Source organism: Cebidichthys violaceus, unplaced genomic scaffold (assembly GCF_023349555.1).
Source record: "Cebidichthys violaceus isolate CVI_PGR_0920_01 unplaced genomic scaffold, fCebVio1.0.p SCAF_6, whole genome shotgun sequence".
In the NCBI taxonomy this organism is placed as follows: domain Eukaryota; kingdom Metazoa; phylum Chordata; class Actinopteri; order Perciformes; family Stichaeidae; genus Cebidichthys; species Cebidichthys violaceus.
The window spans coordinates 3,033,063-3,050,562 of NW_027176816.1; the positions used below are offsets into that span (position 1 = coordinate 3,033,063).

A 17,500-nucleotide genomic window follows, 5' to 3' on the forward strand; every position below is an offset into this window, starting at 1 on the left:
TCCGCATGTGTTCCCTGTTATTACTGTGCGTCTTTTTGCCGCTGACGGTTATCGCAGCGCTGTGCTGGCCGTACGCAGCAGCCGCCGCCATGCCGCCGTCCCACCGAGGAAGTCTTCTGGAGGATCAGCTCGAGACCCGCTGCTGTCAAATCCCTTTTACCCGGCGCGAGACGGCTTTACGCCCTCCTCCACTCTCATTGGACGAGACAGGAGAACGTGATAACGTGCGTTTCGCCACGCTCTGAACTCTTCATACCGTTACCAACATGTAAATATACTGGACATAAGTGGTAAAGAATGCACTATAACAAATAATTGTTTATTATTTTTTATAAAACATTGATATGAATTGAGAATCTATTCTTTTTGGCCTACTTATTTTTGCGTATCTCCTTCTTAAAGCAATAATTCACTTATTAAAAATATGAAAACAATGTAACAAAATATACAATAATTATTGAAGTGGAAGCGTAGTAGATTATCTTTTTAACATTTCAGATACACTTTTAAAAATATGAATCCTCAGCCAACTAGGAATCTAAGCTAAGTTGCTTGTTTGGATGGTGTTGAACAATTGCAATGATAATGATACTAGGTGTCTGTTTGTAACATTTCATTATGATGAAATTTAGATTTTAATTATGGTTTAGATTTGTGGCTTTTGTAGATTGTAGTTAATATCTTAGGTTATGTCCCTGTTATATAAACAATCAGATAAACAAAAATATAATAAATAACTCCTGTCCTATTGTTATGCAACAATTTACTATATGGTTCTAAGATGGATATTATAGTTTAATTGGATTTGGTTTTGTTTCTTTGTTACCTTCCTGTTATACTGTTTTTTGCAGTGTCTGTGTAATTCCTCTGACATGTTCATCTCTGCAGTATCAGGGCTGCTGAGGCATTAAGTGAGCTGTCACTGCAGCTCTACCTGACAGCAGCGTTGATTGGCTGTTGGCACTTTGTTATGAAACCTCAGTGGATTTTCTCTGCACTGATCCCTGCAGTGAGACCAACACATGGGCGGGGGGGCACCTGGTCAGCTCAGCAGGATGACCACACTGTGTAATATGACTGTTAGCTTGCTAAGTATGATCAGTGGGACACGCCACATTGTAATCCCTGCAGGCTGGGAGTTTGTTATCTCACACTAACACCCTGATCCCCTACATCTGCAGAGCAACACATGAAACACAACTGACCTTCCAGCTGGAACAACAGCAGGATGGAAATCCAAAAAGTGGCATCATTTATTTCAGTTTGATGTCACTGGAAAGTATTTTTCATTTGCATGATGTCATGTTTGATCATAACACATGTCTTTGTACATGTGAAGAAGCTGGCTGGGGGGGCTTAACTACAAGCTACACAATAGAGATAACAAAGAAAAATATGTATGAAATAATACATTGGTAGGTCAGCTGAAATAAAACATCATCATTGAAATAAATATTCATTTATATTTATATAAATATTATCCAAATTAAAATATGGATTCAAAGAATATTCATTCTTGTCACATATGCAAACCATAACAACTATTTATGGGTTTAATAGAGTACTGTGTTGTAGCAGAACACAAAAATAGTATTTTGCCAAGGACTGATAGTAAACAGTGTAGTCATGATGACGCAGGGGAGGGGGTTCTGTGTATGTGGGGGATGATGATGACATGATAGTAAATGCCGCCACATGATGATTGCAGAGGTTACAAAGCTGTAATCCGATGATGAGGATAACGTTCATACAATGTGCCTGCATGCACACACACACACACACACACACACACACACACACACACACACACACATACACACTCACAGCTCTAAAAATACAGTAAATGACCTCAGAGTTGATCTCCTATCTACTGTTCTGATAACAGAACCGAACATTTTGTGATTTATTTGTTCCATCTATCCTGTTATTGACAGTAATGTGTATCACTGCTGCTGTTAAATAAAGTTACTCTGTTTATGATAAGTAAATGCACACAGCGTGGGTCTATTGCATCATGAGAGTGAGGAGACTAACATGACTCGGGTGAAGCCCATGGGTGTACTGACTCTGCTGCTCTGATGTTCAGTGAGTCTGGCAGAGGAGAGGACCGGGGGGCACAGAGAAGCAGTGCACCATGGGAAGGTCATGATGTTGCTGCCAGGATAATGGGTCAATGCAGAGTTGGGAGCATAGACTGTATGGTTGGGAGAGAGAGAGAGAGAGAGAGAGAGAGAGAGAGAGAGAGAGAGAGAGAGAGAGAGAGAGAGAGAGAGAGAGAGAGAAGGGGGGTTCTCATGATAGTAATGCCAACACATTCATAAAAATAATCTCAGCTTGTACTTTCTTTGATATTTTTATAACAAAGCAGTAGAATCTATCGATCTATCTATCTATCGATCTATCTATCGATCTATCTGTCATCCATCCGTCGTTTTTATAAGTGAACCTTTAATTTCTGACTAATAACTGAGCCTTCAGCTCAGCAGCAGGGATGGAAAGCAGCTCTTTCATCCTCAGTTGCCACCATGTGGTCTCTGTTAGGTATTACAGCCCCTACAGAAAATACCATCATACTGGAAAGCAGCTTCATAAATTATTTAGATGCCTTGATCTTATGCAAATTGAGTAACATAGACTCGATTTCGATTCATAATGGATTCAGGAGCTCTTCATGGTGATATATGTATTTAAAAAGATATATTTATATTTATATTGTTTTGTTTGTATTTGTTAAAGGTAATACATTAAATACAGTGAGTTACATTCTTTATTGAGTACTGTTGAACCTCCACTACCAATTAAACTGTGGAAACTGAAGTACAGTAATAGCCTGGTAATAACTGTATAATGTTTTTTATTTTAATATCTTTTATAGTTATGAGATATTGAGATTGAAATTTAATTTATTTCGGATATATTTGGGTGACACTAGTCAACATATATACTCTAATCATGACCGTTGGATTGTGAAGCCTCAACAACAAAACTGTACTGCCCTTCTGAAAATGTCATTTTTTCTTTTCTTTTTATGTTTTTCTTTTTTTTAAATGATCTCATTTAGATTTCATTGAGCTCTCTCTTAAATAATAGCCAAAGTAAGAACATTCAGTTTCATTCAGGTACATTTTAATTCTAATGAAATACTGATGCATGAGAATACAGTTTTATCTTTCATTTTAGCAGCAGTTATTTAAGTTTGATCATAGTATACATTTTGCTGTGCATTTACTGTATGATGCATTCAAAACTGCATTTGCCAACATTAAAAAGGCTGCCTCTGTCAGATGATTTATATTTACGGTTTATTGTCCAGTAATGGAGAGAAAATGAACTGTGGACACGCTGCTCTCGCTCAGGTGCGTCTTGGCAGAAGAAGCGATTGATTCAACAAGGAATCAATCGTTCTCTGTTTCCCTTCATCCCTGCATCAGAGGTAGTAGTCTTCCTCCTCAATGTCTCCGTGTGTGTCCTGGAAGCCAAGCGCCTGGATGTCGTGGGTGATGTCAGTAATGCGTCGGTTGAATTCTTGAGATCCTGAGGCCAGAGAGCAGTTATCATACCTGCTGGGGGGTAAAAAAAACAGATGATAACGCATCTCTCTGACTTCCTGCTTACTCAAATCATCGTCACTTTAGAATGAACTTGCTTTTACAAAAACAGATAAAAGGTATTTTTTTGTGTTTACTAAAGGTCGACCATGTAGACTCAAACTGGAGTGGTCTTGCATCAAAGTAAGAGAATGCATGACTAACACTACGTTAACTTTAAAATAACCTTATTCCCCAAATATGTAAACCAAAAGCTTTTCAGGAACACAATTATGTCACGAAGAATAGGGCCATCATCTCTCATAGGGTTTCATATTAGTGCTCAACAAAATGCACCGTATCAATAAGAGGTGAGGGAATGTGAGACAGCAGTGTGGTATTTAGAAGCAACCTCACAAACCAGCCAGAACCGGGTTTCAAACCAGGCCTTGAGACGATCGCAAATCATAACCTCCACCTCCCGACCTACATACCCTCTCATGGCCGTAGCTGAAGTGTTGCTCATGCTGCGTTTGATGCGTCCAAAGCTGTCCGTTAAAATACCACCCTCACGGATCCCGATACTCTCCAGGAAACTCTCAAACACCTCGACGTCCTTGTCTGGGATGAAAGGACGCATGCCTGGGAAACAAAGATAACAAGTCTGGTTTTTATGGATTAAAAGGACTTTTGTTGTTCAGCATTGTGTTTGGGTTGTGTCTTCTTTATCACTATGAGAGATAGCATCAAATGTGTAAGGCTTACTATTTATTAAAAGAAAGATGGAAACTGAAATCATTACATTACTTTTATTGTTAAATAATTTTACCTGAAGGTTCAAAACATGACAGTCTTCTGATTTCTAATGAATTTATATTTTAGTATACACTTTTGTGTTTGGTAAGCATACAAAAGGAATAATTGCGTGAGGTTCAAACTGGGGATATCTGTCGTCTTTTCAATCAATCATAATCACATCAAATTACTAACTATAAAACGATCCTCTTTGCTTGAGAGTTTTATGAATTTTCAAGTTTCAAGGAGAGTTTTGTCAATGTGTTAAAGCTTCACTTGGAAACTTTATATAAAATAACTTTTGTTCATACTCTCAAACTGTCACTATCACGTCAATATTACATGAGATGCAGATTAATGATACTAATGGCATTTGCAAGATTTCAAGCAAAATCAACCAATCAGAGGCAAGGAGTCTCCAATTATAAATCATTATAGTGATTATTATACACCAGCACAATGAGAAACACAGGGTGTGTGAAGAAAAACATCATACTTCAAGATGTTTCATTCACTCATATAGTTTAGAGTGTGGCTACCTTGTGATATATAGATCACAAGGTAGCCACACTCTAAAGCATACCCTGCTTTATGATCTATTTTGCTCTATATGGGACTATAATTATCTAAATAAAGATTATTCAAATTTTAAACTTGAATACTTGAAACTAATGATTGAGACTGTAAACTCAGACTAATAATGTTTACTGAAGTAAAAAATCAATTGAGAAGTAGGATCATTTTCTCATTGACTTCAATACAATTAGACTTAATTTTGCAACCACAGGAGTCGCCCCCTGCTGGCCATTAGAAATAATGCAAGTTTAAGGCACTCCAGCATGGGCTTCGCATTTCAGACCCGGAAGTTGCCGCCTGCTCTTTCCTTTGCAACACTACCATAATAACAATAGGAATAGTAGGTTGTGGTTTACTGCAAAGTTTCAATGAGCTCTGTGGTTATATGTGTGTGTGTGTGTGTGTGTGTGTGTGTGTGTGCATGTCTGTCTCTCTCTCTTTCTCCCTGTCAGTCACTATGTGCCTTACCCATCAGCAGGAACTTGCGGTTGTCTCCGTACAGTTGCAAGAGCTCGGCGCAGAAGTGGTCGATGTTTGATGCCAGTCTGTATTCTCTCAGCAACACCGCAAAGTGCTGCAACTCCACCGGACTCAGCTTGTTACGCAGCTACACATGCACACAAAGAGAGACTCTGAAGAGCATACAAACACACAAACAATAATTTTTCTTTGTTTCTATTTTCCAATTTCAACTCAGCCGTAACCTAGCCTACCATTCTGTCTAGGTCATTCACTTGCCAACAAACTATGCTGATTATGAATCAAAACGGCTCCTATGAGAATACAATTTATATATAACAATGAATAAATGTATCATTGAATAATGGATATTCTATTAGAAATATTAATGGAAGATATTCCTGTTTTAGACTGCAGACAGACAGCAAGAACCGCTCTTCCTTTTGTTACTGTCCCTGTATATTTGGAGTAAAGTTGGATTTACAGTAGCCAGGCTCATATTGAGCATTCAATATATCTTGAGGCTTCTGTTGGCAGCCAACCCTTCTTCTCTAGGCAGCACACGCACACACACACACACACTCACAGTGATCATGTACTCCTGCATCAGCAGCAGGGCTGGGTTACTGTCTCCTCCCTCACTGGCTGAAGCGAGACTGCGATGAGAGTCCTGCAGCGAGAGAGATGAACTCTCACTGTACGTTTCACTGTAGTACAGCTCAAAAGCATCCTGGGAACCTTCACTGGGAGAGCGAGAGAGAGCGACAAACTACAGTATATTATCGCACCATGGCCAGGTTATCCTTATCAACAAACATTGACGGAGTAATTGAGAAATGGTGATCAACTACTAGATTAGTTATTATTTACTGTGCTAACTAAAGTAGCCTTAAAACTCTTATTCTTCAAGGAAATTATTTACGATGGCATTCTTTAAGTCAACTATTTAACTTTTCTTCATATTTGCTTTTTATAGAAGTCACAGTCTCTGAATGATCGATCATACAGTTCTCTGGGCTTTTATTGTTAAGTTACACATACATTCTTTCAATTCACAATAACATGTATTGAAAATAGACCCTCTGCTTCACCTAAAATGCATTCTGTGTCTGGACATTACGACCAAACCCAAAACTACAGTAGAGCGGTTGGTAATACGTTTATTTCATGGGGTAAAGATTTTCAAGGCTGTCTCTTCAGACAGTCTGTAAGAAAAGAAATGTCTAAATATTTAGGATATTTTGTGAATTGATAACACAATGTTTTTATCTGGAGACCTTAAAAGTTACAGAATCAGTTAGGACAGAATGCTACTCACTATGAGCTGCAGCAGCTAAACTCTGGATCATAACCGTAGGACATGTCAGTCAGACAGCTGTCACCTGCACAGAGACGGAGGGTTAAGTGTAAACTTTAGCATTAACACCCTCTAAGATGTTGAAGTATGAGACCTACAGCTGGCTGTGTTCGAAATTGCATAGCATGCTGTTCATACTAAGTATGACGTCAAGTTTAGAAAGTAATACTTTCACACTGCACAGTATGTGTTTTATGTGTTCGCAGAAAATGCCCGGATTATGAGACGTAAGCTTACTGAACATACTCGACTGCCCCACAATGCACTTCGTCTGGGTTGCTGGAGACCGTCCGCGTCAGTTGTGTGAGATTTTAAGCCAGGCTTAAAGCTGTTATAATGTCACTTTATTAAGTTTTAAAATGTTTTCAGATGAGAAAGTAACTGTTTAGATTTCCAATATGTTGTCATTTAAAAAAAATTAAGGCAGTATGCAATACATTGAGTTTTGTACGATACATTAGTACTCAATTTCGAACACGGACACCTTGCCAGCATCCAGGGTGACTGTGGCTAAGTGGAGTGCAGGGCCGCCTTTCAATCAGAGGGTCGGCGGTTCGATCCTGCTCTACTAGTGTCATGTCAATGTGTCCTTGAGCAAGACACTTAACCCAAAAATGTCTCCCGTAGCTGCGTCTACGGTGTGTAAATAGATACTGAATTATAAGTCGCTTTGGATAAAAGCGTCTGCTAAATAACTGTATTGTAATGTAATCCATAGAGGCTGCAGTATTTACTAAAACTAAATGCAAACGACATACTGATGATGTACTGCAGCTTTTCTTAGAGCCTTACCAGTAGGCTAATGGATCTGGGGATTGCTAAATTTCAAAGATGTTATTAAATTGCAGTTTTTCTGAAACATCGACAAGTGGTGTATCCTGACCTGCTGCCGTGTGGAGTTGCAGGTCAGGATACTAACCAGAAATAGGTAGTATAAGATGAGACTCTGCCAGTATTCTTTCTCTGCTCTACTTTTGACATAGAGAAAGCCCATGTGTCACTCACTTCTCTCCAGCCAATAGCGGTCCGGCATGGAGTGGTGAAACCCCGCTCTGTCGACACACTCGATAGTCTGATGGCCGTAAATGATCTGGAACATCTGACAGATCAGGGAACAGTACTCCTCTGCAGCATCCTGCACAGACACAGACATAAACAAACGAAGAGGTTATCATCACACTGATTTGGTTATAACAGGGTTGCACAACGAAATTTAAATTGCAGTCCCAATTTGCTACAAAGAAAGAAAACAACAACTATATTATATATGGAGGGTGTAAGATGAATGAAGGAGTCTCAAAGTCAGAGGAAAGAAGCTCTTTTGAATGTGATGGGTCACAGTAATATAGGTGTTAGGATTTGAACCAGAATCCACCTAAGCCAAGCCAGTAGTCTGTTGTTGTGATGGAAAACAATTGGAGACAATAACTTTACAATAACACACACACACACACACACACACACACACACACACACACACACACACACACACACACACACACACACACACACACACACTCACACACACACACACACACTCACACACACACACACACACACACACACACACACACACACACACACACAATGAAAAAGCTACTAAATGTGATGTAATTCTTCAGATTATGCAACAACTCAGTGTGTGTGTGTGTGTGTGTGTGTGTGTGTGTGTGTGTGTTTGTATGGAGATGAATGGAATAGCATACTTTCAAGAGTTCCAACATGAGAGCCAAATAATCAGTGAACCGTCCTGAAATAACCTTTTTCATTGGTTTGTTTCCTGTCACTGTTATTTTCTTTCTTCTGTCTGAACATCCGACTGGATTGAATGTCCAAAGTGATATTTTACGGCTAATCTCCTCTGAGCGCGCACACACACACACACACACACACACACACACACACACACACACACACACACACACACACACACACACACTGTTTTTATTCTCTAACAGATCCAGGGATAGTGATTTTGTTTGATCCAATAGAGTCCAGATTGATATACCATATCTCAGCCACTACTGGATGGATAGTTATGGATTGAGTTGTTGAATCTTTGGTAATCCCTGACTTTTCATGTAGCACCACCAAAAAAAAGGTAAAAATGTATAGTTTATAATACTTAAAAATGATTTCTTTGCAAGAGTGAGACAAGAATATGGAACAATCTCATGCCTGTGTTAAGTATGGAGCTGGAGTCTGTATGTGGTTAGCCTAGTTTAGCATAATTGGAAACAAGGGGCAACAGCTAGCCTTGCTCTGTCCAGAGCTAAAAGAAAATACACCCCAAAGCACCACTAAAGTTCACTAACTACTTGTTTCTTATTTGTTTAATCCGTGTACGAGCAGGAAATTAAAAAAATACTGTTTTTATGCTAAACTACGCTAAATGCCTCCTGGGTCCAGCTCGACACTTAATACATATACGAGAGTGGCATTGATGTTTTCATGTGATGAGAATATTTGCAAAAATCTTGAACTATTCCTAAAAAACTAGATATTTTTTGGTAAAAACAAAATTAAACTGTGCTTTAAAAAAAAGAAAAGAAATGCGATCGATCATGGACCTTAATTTCAGGCAAAGGTGTGCTTTACGTTTGTAAAATAACTTTCAGCAGATCAGGTGACCCACCCTGTTCTCCACAGCCAGGATGACCAGGTTGCAGTAGGCGTCAGGGCAGGGCGTCGGCTCCAGTGGATTGTGGTTCCTCCTCTCCCAGCTGCCGTAGCTCTTCCCCCGTTCCCAGCTTCCAGTGCAGGCTTGCCGCCGCTCCCAGCTCCCCCCTCCACCACTACCACCACCTCCTCCCCTCCTCTCCCAGCTCCCTGCTCCTCCACCACCTCCTCCCCTCCTCTCCCAGCTCCCTCCACCACCGCTACCTACCCCCAACCCCCAGCTCCCGCTCATTGGTCTCGCTCTGCGGTTCTCCCAGCTCCCGCCTGTTTTGCGTGTTTGCTGCCTCCTCTCCCAGCTCCCACCCACTCTCTTCCTCTCTAAACTTCCTCCTCCTCCTCTCTCTCCCCCACCTCCTCCCCCTCTCTCCACATTCTGGTTTTTGTCATGGTTACTCCTGGACAGCGACGGCCTCCAGTCGACTCCACAGATGGTGTGCCGTCGTTCCATCGTGCCCCCAGCCGGACGAGGGTCGGCGTTGGCGCTCATGGTTTGACGTCGGCCATCCACGCCTGTTGGCTTTTTCCTGTCCAAGCTGTCGTCCCCAGCAACCACTGTATCCACGTTCAGACCTGTGGGATGAGGTTCAAAAATGTGTATGCTCGCTTTCTCATAGAAGAAGAGATGATCCATACTACCACATTTCACTCACACTAAACCAGAAACAAATACACAAAAAGAAAACAAGTAAAAAACATTGATTATCTTTTTCGCAAAACCACCCCTGAAGAGAGATTGGTGCTTTTTCAGAAGTCCAAGAGAAATTAAGGAATGGATTAAACTGTCTGTCTGCCAACGAGCTTACTACAGCAGCAGTAAACCAGCTTTACTTCCAAAGGCAAGGTGGCATGTTACTAGCTAACTACGTCATTTTGCAGGGTTACAGGTTTTGTTAGAAAAATACCTGCTTAGAGCCGAAACACATCCACTGCGCTGAAGCCGAGATGCATATCAGGGTTTAGAGTCCTGTTCAATATTTGGCTCGGGGAAGTTTAGTGTTGCGTTTGAGAAACTCAACGGTTAAATCCTTTTCTATTGTAATAAAGTAAATTGTAAAGAAGTCAGTGAGAAAATGACCCTACTTCTTACTGTATTTATTACCTCAGTAAACAGTGTAAACATGAGTTTATGGTCTCAATTGTACAAATCTTTTTGAACACAGCATGATGTTCATTTGGTAAACTATGGTCCCATTTAGATTAAAATGAAGGATAAAGCAACGTTGTGATTGACAGGTGGCTGCCACGGTGGTTTCTGTAGCTGCTGTGTTTTCGTCTTAGAACTCTAACCCTTTCACAGTGTGTTTTCAGCTTCATGAAAGTTAATTGTAAAATTTTTGGTCGACTGAAAATGTCTTATTCAGCGTTCGATTGTACTTAGCTCAACCCTCTCGTCTCACTTCTTGCAAGCATCCAACGGCTAAAAACCAAGATGGCAACGACCAAAATGCCGAACTCAAGGCTTAAAAACGGCAAACCAATGGGTGACGATACGTTGTGTCCACTTCAATTATACAGTATATGGCACTGGACCATGTCCCCTGTACCATGAAGTACGGTACAAATACAAAAACCATATACTCCTATACTTTAGTGACAAACATCATCAAAATTGTGCTGTGAGGAGCTAATCTTCCATTCTAAATACTCTTTTGTCAACTGAGAAGTGGCGGCATCGTCATTAAAAACACACTCATTGCTTAATGTCCTTCTGTAAATGACAATGTCTTGTCATCAGGTGTGTCCTCACCTGTCTTGAGGACCAGCAGGTGCAGTGCGTCGTCTCTCAGGTAGGAGGCAGCAGCGATCTCATGTGTGGGAATCCTCACCAGCAGCTTCTCGTTGTCTCTCCACGTCAGCAGCAGACAGCGAGCGGACAGACTCAGAATACAGTCCTGATCCACGCTGGTCTTCAACGGCAGCACCTTCAGCTGCTACTGACCAACACACAGGGAGATGTGATTATAGATTATAGATCAATGAGTGAGTCACACCTTGTTGCAGCCCTGATAGATGAAATACTGTGAAAATTGGCATTGTCTCATTAGAGATTTAATGTTTTTTGATCAGTGCTGACATGAGTAATACATGCAATCACGGCTTATTAATTACTAAACCTGAGTTAGTTAAGTTGTTTTATTATATTATTGATTCTTAACCTTGGCTGCAGTCAGTTAAGTAAAGATAATGTATCATAATAATTATAATAATGATTAGTTATAAACTGGTTATTGATTACTGTTGATTTAAAAATATATTATAAATGTGTTTGACCTTCAAGGTTTTAAATAACCAGGCCCCTAGTTATAAGATAGACCTATGAACCCCTTGGAGTCCATGTTCCCTCTTAGATCGGTTGATATTTGCCTCCTGGGCACCAAAACTCTGGAACAATCTACCAGCTGAGATTAGGTCTACTAAATCTATCACCGCTTTTAAATCTCTTCTTAAAACATTCTTCTTTGCTTTTATCTCATTGCAATTTATTTATCTATATTGTATTATTATTATTATTATTATAACCCTGGCTTGGATTATTTATACATTAGTGATTCATTATCGATAATATATTGATTACTAAGCCTGACTTTTTTTAGTTATAGATGTTGTACATCATTATCGACAGACATTCTTCATTATAGCTACGTTATTGATAACTAAGCAGTGATTCCATATAAATAGGTTATTGATTACTTACCCTGGCTGTGTCCAATAGTTGAAGCAGCTCGTCTCGGCTGGAGGGATTCAGTGAAACCGACACCCAGGTCAGGTGACCAAGGAACTGTGTGAGAGGTGAAAGGTCAAGCAACTGTTGTCATATTCTGTATATATATATACACAGAATATGACAACAGTTGCTCTATATAGAGCAACTGTTGTCATATTCTGTGTATATATATATATACAGAATATGACAACAGTTGCTCTATATATATGTATATATATATATATATATATATATATATATATATATATATATATATATATAAATATGCATTTTGTTGTATTGTAGTGTATATCAGGTTCTACCTTGACCTCCTTCTCTACATAGTCGAAGATGAGTCTCTCAGGGTGGATGAGGTAGTCCGGGGGATAGAGAGGGACAGTGTGCAGCGGGCGTCGGTAAACGCTGCCTCGATCCACCGGCCTGCGACCAGACTTTGACCAGACAAGCCGCTTAATAGGTGAGACAAAACTCTGAAAAGAGATACATAGGCATTGGGACAGACAAGAAGATAAGATAAGAGGACATTAAGCATTTTAAGGTGTCAGAATTTCAGCAAAATTATCTTTGCATGTTCATGGCCCCGTGATAATAATTCCTTTAGGTCCTTTTCCTTTCACCATCAGGCAAAATTTTGCACACAAGTAATCCCTTATCTCAATATTGTCGTCATAAACATTTTGAGTATATTTCTGGTCCCCAAGGGCAACACATTCTCACTCCCAACTCGTCAAAAACCGCCACTTGATCAGTTAACCAGCCTTCAGAGAAGCCGTCATTGAAAACTGTTTGGGAAAGGGCAGACAGTTTCAAAGAATACTTGGTAGGTGATTGGATTAATCATCTCTCAATTTGTCATTAAAAACAAATGTTTCGAGGAAAGCCTTTAGTGCCAATCTGTGTTCTTCTTTCAATGGAGAAATTCTCTCCATGTCTGATATAACCGATGCTATTGCAGCATATGCTAACGTTTTCAGGAGCCGCCATTGGTCGGTGCTCCAGCTTACTGAACACAAAAGCATTACTTGTAATATGTGATCCTACAATTCTTGCGTGATCTCGTGACATTGCGTGATCCACCTGCCGTGTAAGGTAATTCAAACATATGATGCTCTGGGTACCCCTCTAGCGTCAGTTTCGGACGTGTCAGGAACGGCGTGTCAGATCCGTTCATTACATGCATAGTGTATTCCAAAACTTCCAACTTCCAACTTTGACAAAAAAAACTACTTTAGGTTTAGATAACAAAACTACTTGGTTCGGTTTAGGTAAAGATAAGTGTTTGGATTAAAATAGCTACATTTGTTACATAAAATAAGTCAGTTTTTTACATAACTAGCATTATTTAAGTACGGATTATGTAACAAAACTAATAAAATAGGTCAACATTGACTTGGTTTCACATGGGACACAAACAGCAGTCTCCTGTGTGAAAGTCTTGTGTTTGTTTGACCATCCAAAGACCCCGCCCACCTGCCCTCTCCCTCTTTATTCTAAGTCCGTTACTCAGACCGTCTAATATTGTCGAGGACGGGTTTACATTGGAGTCAGTTGAAAGCAAAGTGTGCCTCATACTGACGCTAAAGGGTGCCACGGTGCGTCAGTATCAGACGCCGACGGGCACTGACCAAGCGGCGGCATTTCACGAGTTGGGAGTGAGAACTGGTTGCCAGTGGATGCATCCTATTGATTTTAATGACCATGACCTTCTCTCTAGTCCTACCCACGGGGAAAACTTTAAGCTCCACAACTGGTGAGTCTCTAAAAATGACTAAATCGGGAGTATGCCGTTTAACACTATTATGGCTATAATTATCCCAGCAGTCTCTAGTCACTAGGTGGGTGTTTTGGTTTTGAATCTGAACTAGAATATCACAAAAGACAGTTCATTTGTGTGAACATACATGCTTCGGTGTATTTGCGTGTACGTGTGTGTGTGTTAATGCAGTACATCCCCTTAGCTGTTCCAGCAGTGATTGACAGGTAAGCAGTAATCTTTGACAGCTCCCTGCTGAGGCTCACTGTCAACACAGCTCCCACTGTTAGACACCCACTGACATGCACACACACACACACACACACACACACACACACACACACACACACACACACACACACATTGATATCCTGTGGCCAAAAGGCATGAGGCGAATGGACGTGACACACACACACACACACACACACACACACACACACACACACACACACACACACACTGAATAGAGAGAGGAAATTAGCTTTTTAGAATTAAAAACCTGTCTTGTCTTTATGAATTACAAGGACAGGTTTCTGCATATCAGACTGAGGACTGATGAACATCTCTGCACTCAGCTGGATTTCCTTGTAAGACAGAGGAGTGTTATAATGAGTTTTGTTCTTCCGCTTGTTCCAGTTCTTTTTTTTGAGGAGACATAAAGAGGAAAATAATTGGATTTTTGTAATGAATGTGCTTAATACAACTAAAGTGCTGTAGAGCAAATGGGTTCTGAGGTTTGCACTTTTTTTCTTCTTCTTATGTCTTGGTATTTTTCTTTTAAAAATATTTTTCTTTTCATATGCTGTTTTATTTAGAGTTTTAGAAAATAGGAGGCCAGGCATCTAGAAGATTGTTCTCATTTAATGTTTTTAAAGAGTTGAATCAATCAATTTAATTCGATCACGGAGAAGTTTATTATGTTGTTCTTGGGAAAGACAGCCGCTGAGATAATGGCTAACAGGCTTGCAGGTCAGGAACATATTCAGTCACACTCTGTAGTGTGCTGTTGTTTACTATCCTTTACTATACTATCCTCATTTCATTCAATAAAGTATTAATGAAGCATGGAAAAACAGCTTGCCAGTTAGTTAACTCCTGAGCCCGACCGCTAATAGGACTATACATTCAAACTGTTTATTTAAGTATTTTACACCATCGACCGCGGCCTCAGACCGTTCCTCTTTTGTGCAGCAGCTCTAGTAACACAGCTAATAAGTTACAACAGGTGGCACCAGTCTGAACTCTCCAGCTCTTGTTCCTTCAAAGGTTAGCACTGTGAAACAGTTTGCTCTTGGTCAACCGTGTACATTTGTCTTTCAGAGTTTGCTGAACTCGGTGCAAAAGATTCACACTGATTGACTTCACCCCTGCAAGTGAATTCACTGTCGCTGCGCTCCATTGAAATGAATTGATTTTGCCTCACAATTTATGCCGTTTTAAATGCTGGTGTGACCTGGCATACACTTGTGTTTGTTTGAAACTATGGATTGCTGGATAGAGCAGGATCTTTAAAAGGCTCAACAATGACACTAGTATTTGCTGTATGGTAGAGACAGAGGAAAAGAGACTGCAGGCCTACCTTCTTGGATTTCTTGGGTTCATAGTCCATTGCGATTCAGCCCCCCCAGTACTGGTCCTGTTCTGGGTCGGATGAGTCCTGGTTCTGGTCACACTCCAACTGAATATATTTATATATTTTTTTCAGTTTGTCTTTTGTTGTCTTTGTATCTGTATCCCAGTTATTTTTTCCATCGTTCCTACTGTGTCAACGTCTCTCTCTGTTATTTTTGCTTCTATCTAGGCTGCTTCATTCTTGTTCTTTCTTGTTTCTACACTAATTGTTCTTTTGGGGCCATACGCACACACTCACATGTACACACACACACACACACACACACACACACACACACACACACACACACACACACACACACAAGAACAGGAAGCAGAGGAAGCCCACTTCCTGTCCGAGAGGAAACTCCACCAGAGACTGATAAGGCCCATTCTCTCTGCACTGATCAAACACACACACACACACACACACACACACACACACACACACACACACATACACATACACATGCATGCATGCACGCACGCACGCAAGCACACACACATACACACACACACACACACACACACACACAATTAGGTGATTTTCTCTTATTTAAGTTTCCTTTTATTGAAAAGCTGAGAAAATTTGATTCGAAGGTGCGAACAACTATGAGCTACTGTACTTACTAACAGAGAGTTGGAACTCGTCAACAATCAGCACCTATCATTAATTTTCTTTATAATAAACTATGAAAACATAACCAGGGTTGTAAAATGCCGAATTTTCCTTTCTTTACCTCTTTACATTTTCAACTCTATTGACACTGTTCACAATGCAGCATCATGTGATGACGTCTACTGCAAACCTATTTACAGAGACTGAGACTGTGGGATTTCTTTTAATCTGAACCTAAGATCTCCCTCACGCCAACCAAGGAACATTGTAAAAAATAGACCTTTCAGCTGCCCAAAGACTTGAAAAGAGTAACCCATGCTCTTATTATGACACTACTCGACTAACCTCTAAATCAACTGCCTCAGCAGAAAACTGCAACAATTTATTTTATGAACAAAAACTATATGTAGATCCAGTTTTAACTTCTCTCCATTATTCTTGACGTACACCGCATTTCATTGGTGTTCTTTTACCTCCCTCGCCCGTCTTCCAGTAAAAACAACCCAGTCGCTTGAAAAATTTTTTGGCATCATATGTTTGTGTAAACCACCGGATACATTGAATGTTGACGTTCTGAACCAAAAAGACATTTCTTGAATACGTCTCATATCAGCCTTGTATCACGCTTGCAGAAACACACAATGACACGTGGTTAATGCTGTGAAATATTGGTTAGGTTTAGGCAAGAAAAATACTTGGTTAAAGTGAGAAAAAAAGGTAATGTTTGTGTTAGAATGACAACATAACAATGTAGCGTAAATAAATAACAACTGCCCATAGTAACTACTACTACTAACTACAATTACATAACAACCATAAAGTTAACATAAACAGTGGTCTCCTTGGTCAAAGTCTTGTGTTTGTTTGACTCATGCCCCAGCAACTGCCCATCAATTTTCTTGCTTGTTATTCTATATTATTGTGTAACTTTAAATAGTGAGTGCTGCAGGGATGACGAAAGCCAAGCATCGCCCTGGTTCCCTCGAAAAAATATCTGATGGGACTTTTTGATTGAATTTTGGAATATTACAGAAAATAAGCTTTATAAGATACTTACACATTTTGTTCAGCAAGATAATCTTCACAACCCCCACGACCCCTTTTATGATTTTTGCTTTAAAATTCATGAGTGAGATATTTACTGACATACTTTATGTTGTAGAACAGCACTTTTAAGTTTGGCTGCAAGTTTGCTCCTGTCTTTAGTGTTGATCGCATTTGAAGTGATGATGTAATTTACAGTTGAGAGAAATGATCATTTAAAGGGACAGTAAACCTATGGACTCTATACACTTCCTATTAGTAATTGGATCCTACATGAACACACATTTTCAGAATTCCAAGACTTTCACATATGTCACTGCACCAATCAGGGTTCAGCAACATTGGAATCAAAATA

At 39.9% G+C, this 17,500-nt stretch overlaps 2 protein-coding genes across 2 annotated transcripts in view; both read right to left on the reverse strand.

Annotated features, from left to right (window-relative positions):
* The window catches only part of cables2b (Cdk5 and Abl enzyme substrate 2b), a 30,813-nt gene extending 30,707 nt beyond the window's left edge, over positions 1-106 (reverse strand). The window contains exon 1 of the mRNA XM_068733352.1: positions 1-106. This exon is cut by the window's left edge and continues 511 nt beyond it. Coding sequence (XP_068589453.1) covers positions 1-91 — 91 coding nt within the window. The 5' untranslated portion in view covers positions 92-106.
* A 2,998-nt stretch (positions 107-3,104) lies between these two features.
* Positions 3,105-15,735, reverse strand: ccm2l (CCM2 like scaffold protein). The gene is made up of 11 exons (XM_068733673.1): positions 15,451-15,735; positions 12,421-12,588; positions 12,089-12,172; positions 11,141-11,324; positions 9,350-9,963; positions 7,720-7,849; positions 6,676-6,739; positions 5,944-6,100; positions 5,367-5,505; positions 4,022-4,169; positions 3,105-3,560 (listed from the first exon to the last, which is right to left on the reverse strand). The coding sequence occupies exons 1-11, from the start codon at positions 15,478-15,480 to the stop codon at positions 3,428-3,430; spliced, it is 1,851 nt and encodes a 616-aa protein (XP_068589774.1). The 5' UTR covers positions 15,481-15,735; the 3' UTR covers positions 3,105-3,427.
* Positions 15,736-17,500: the final 1,765 nt, after the last annotated feature.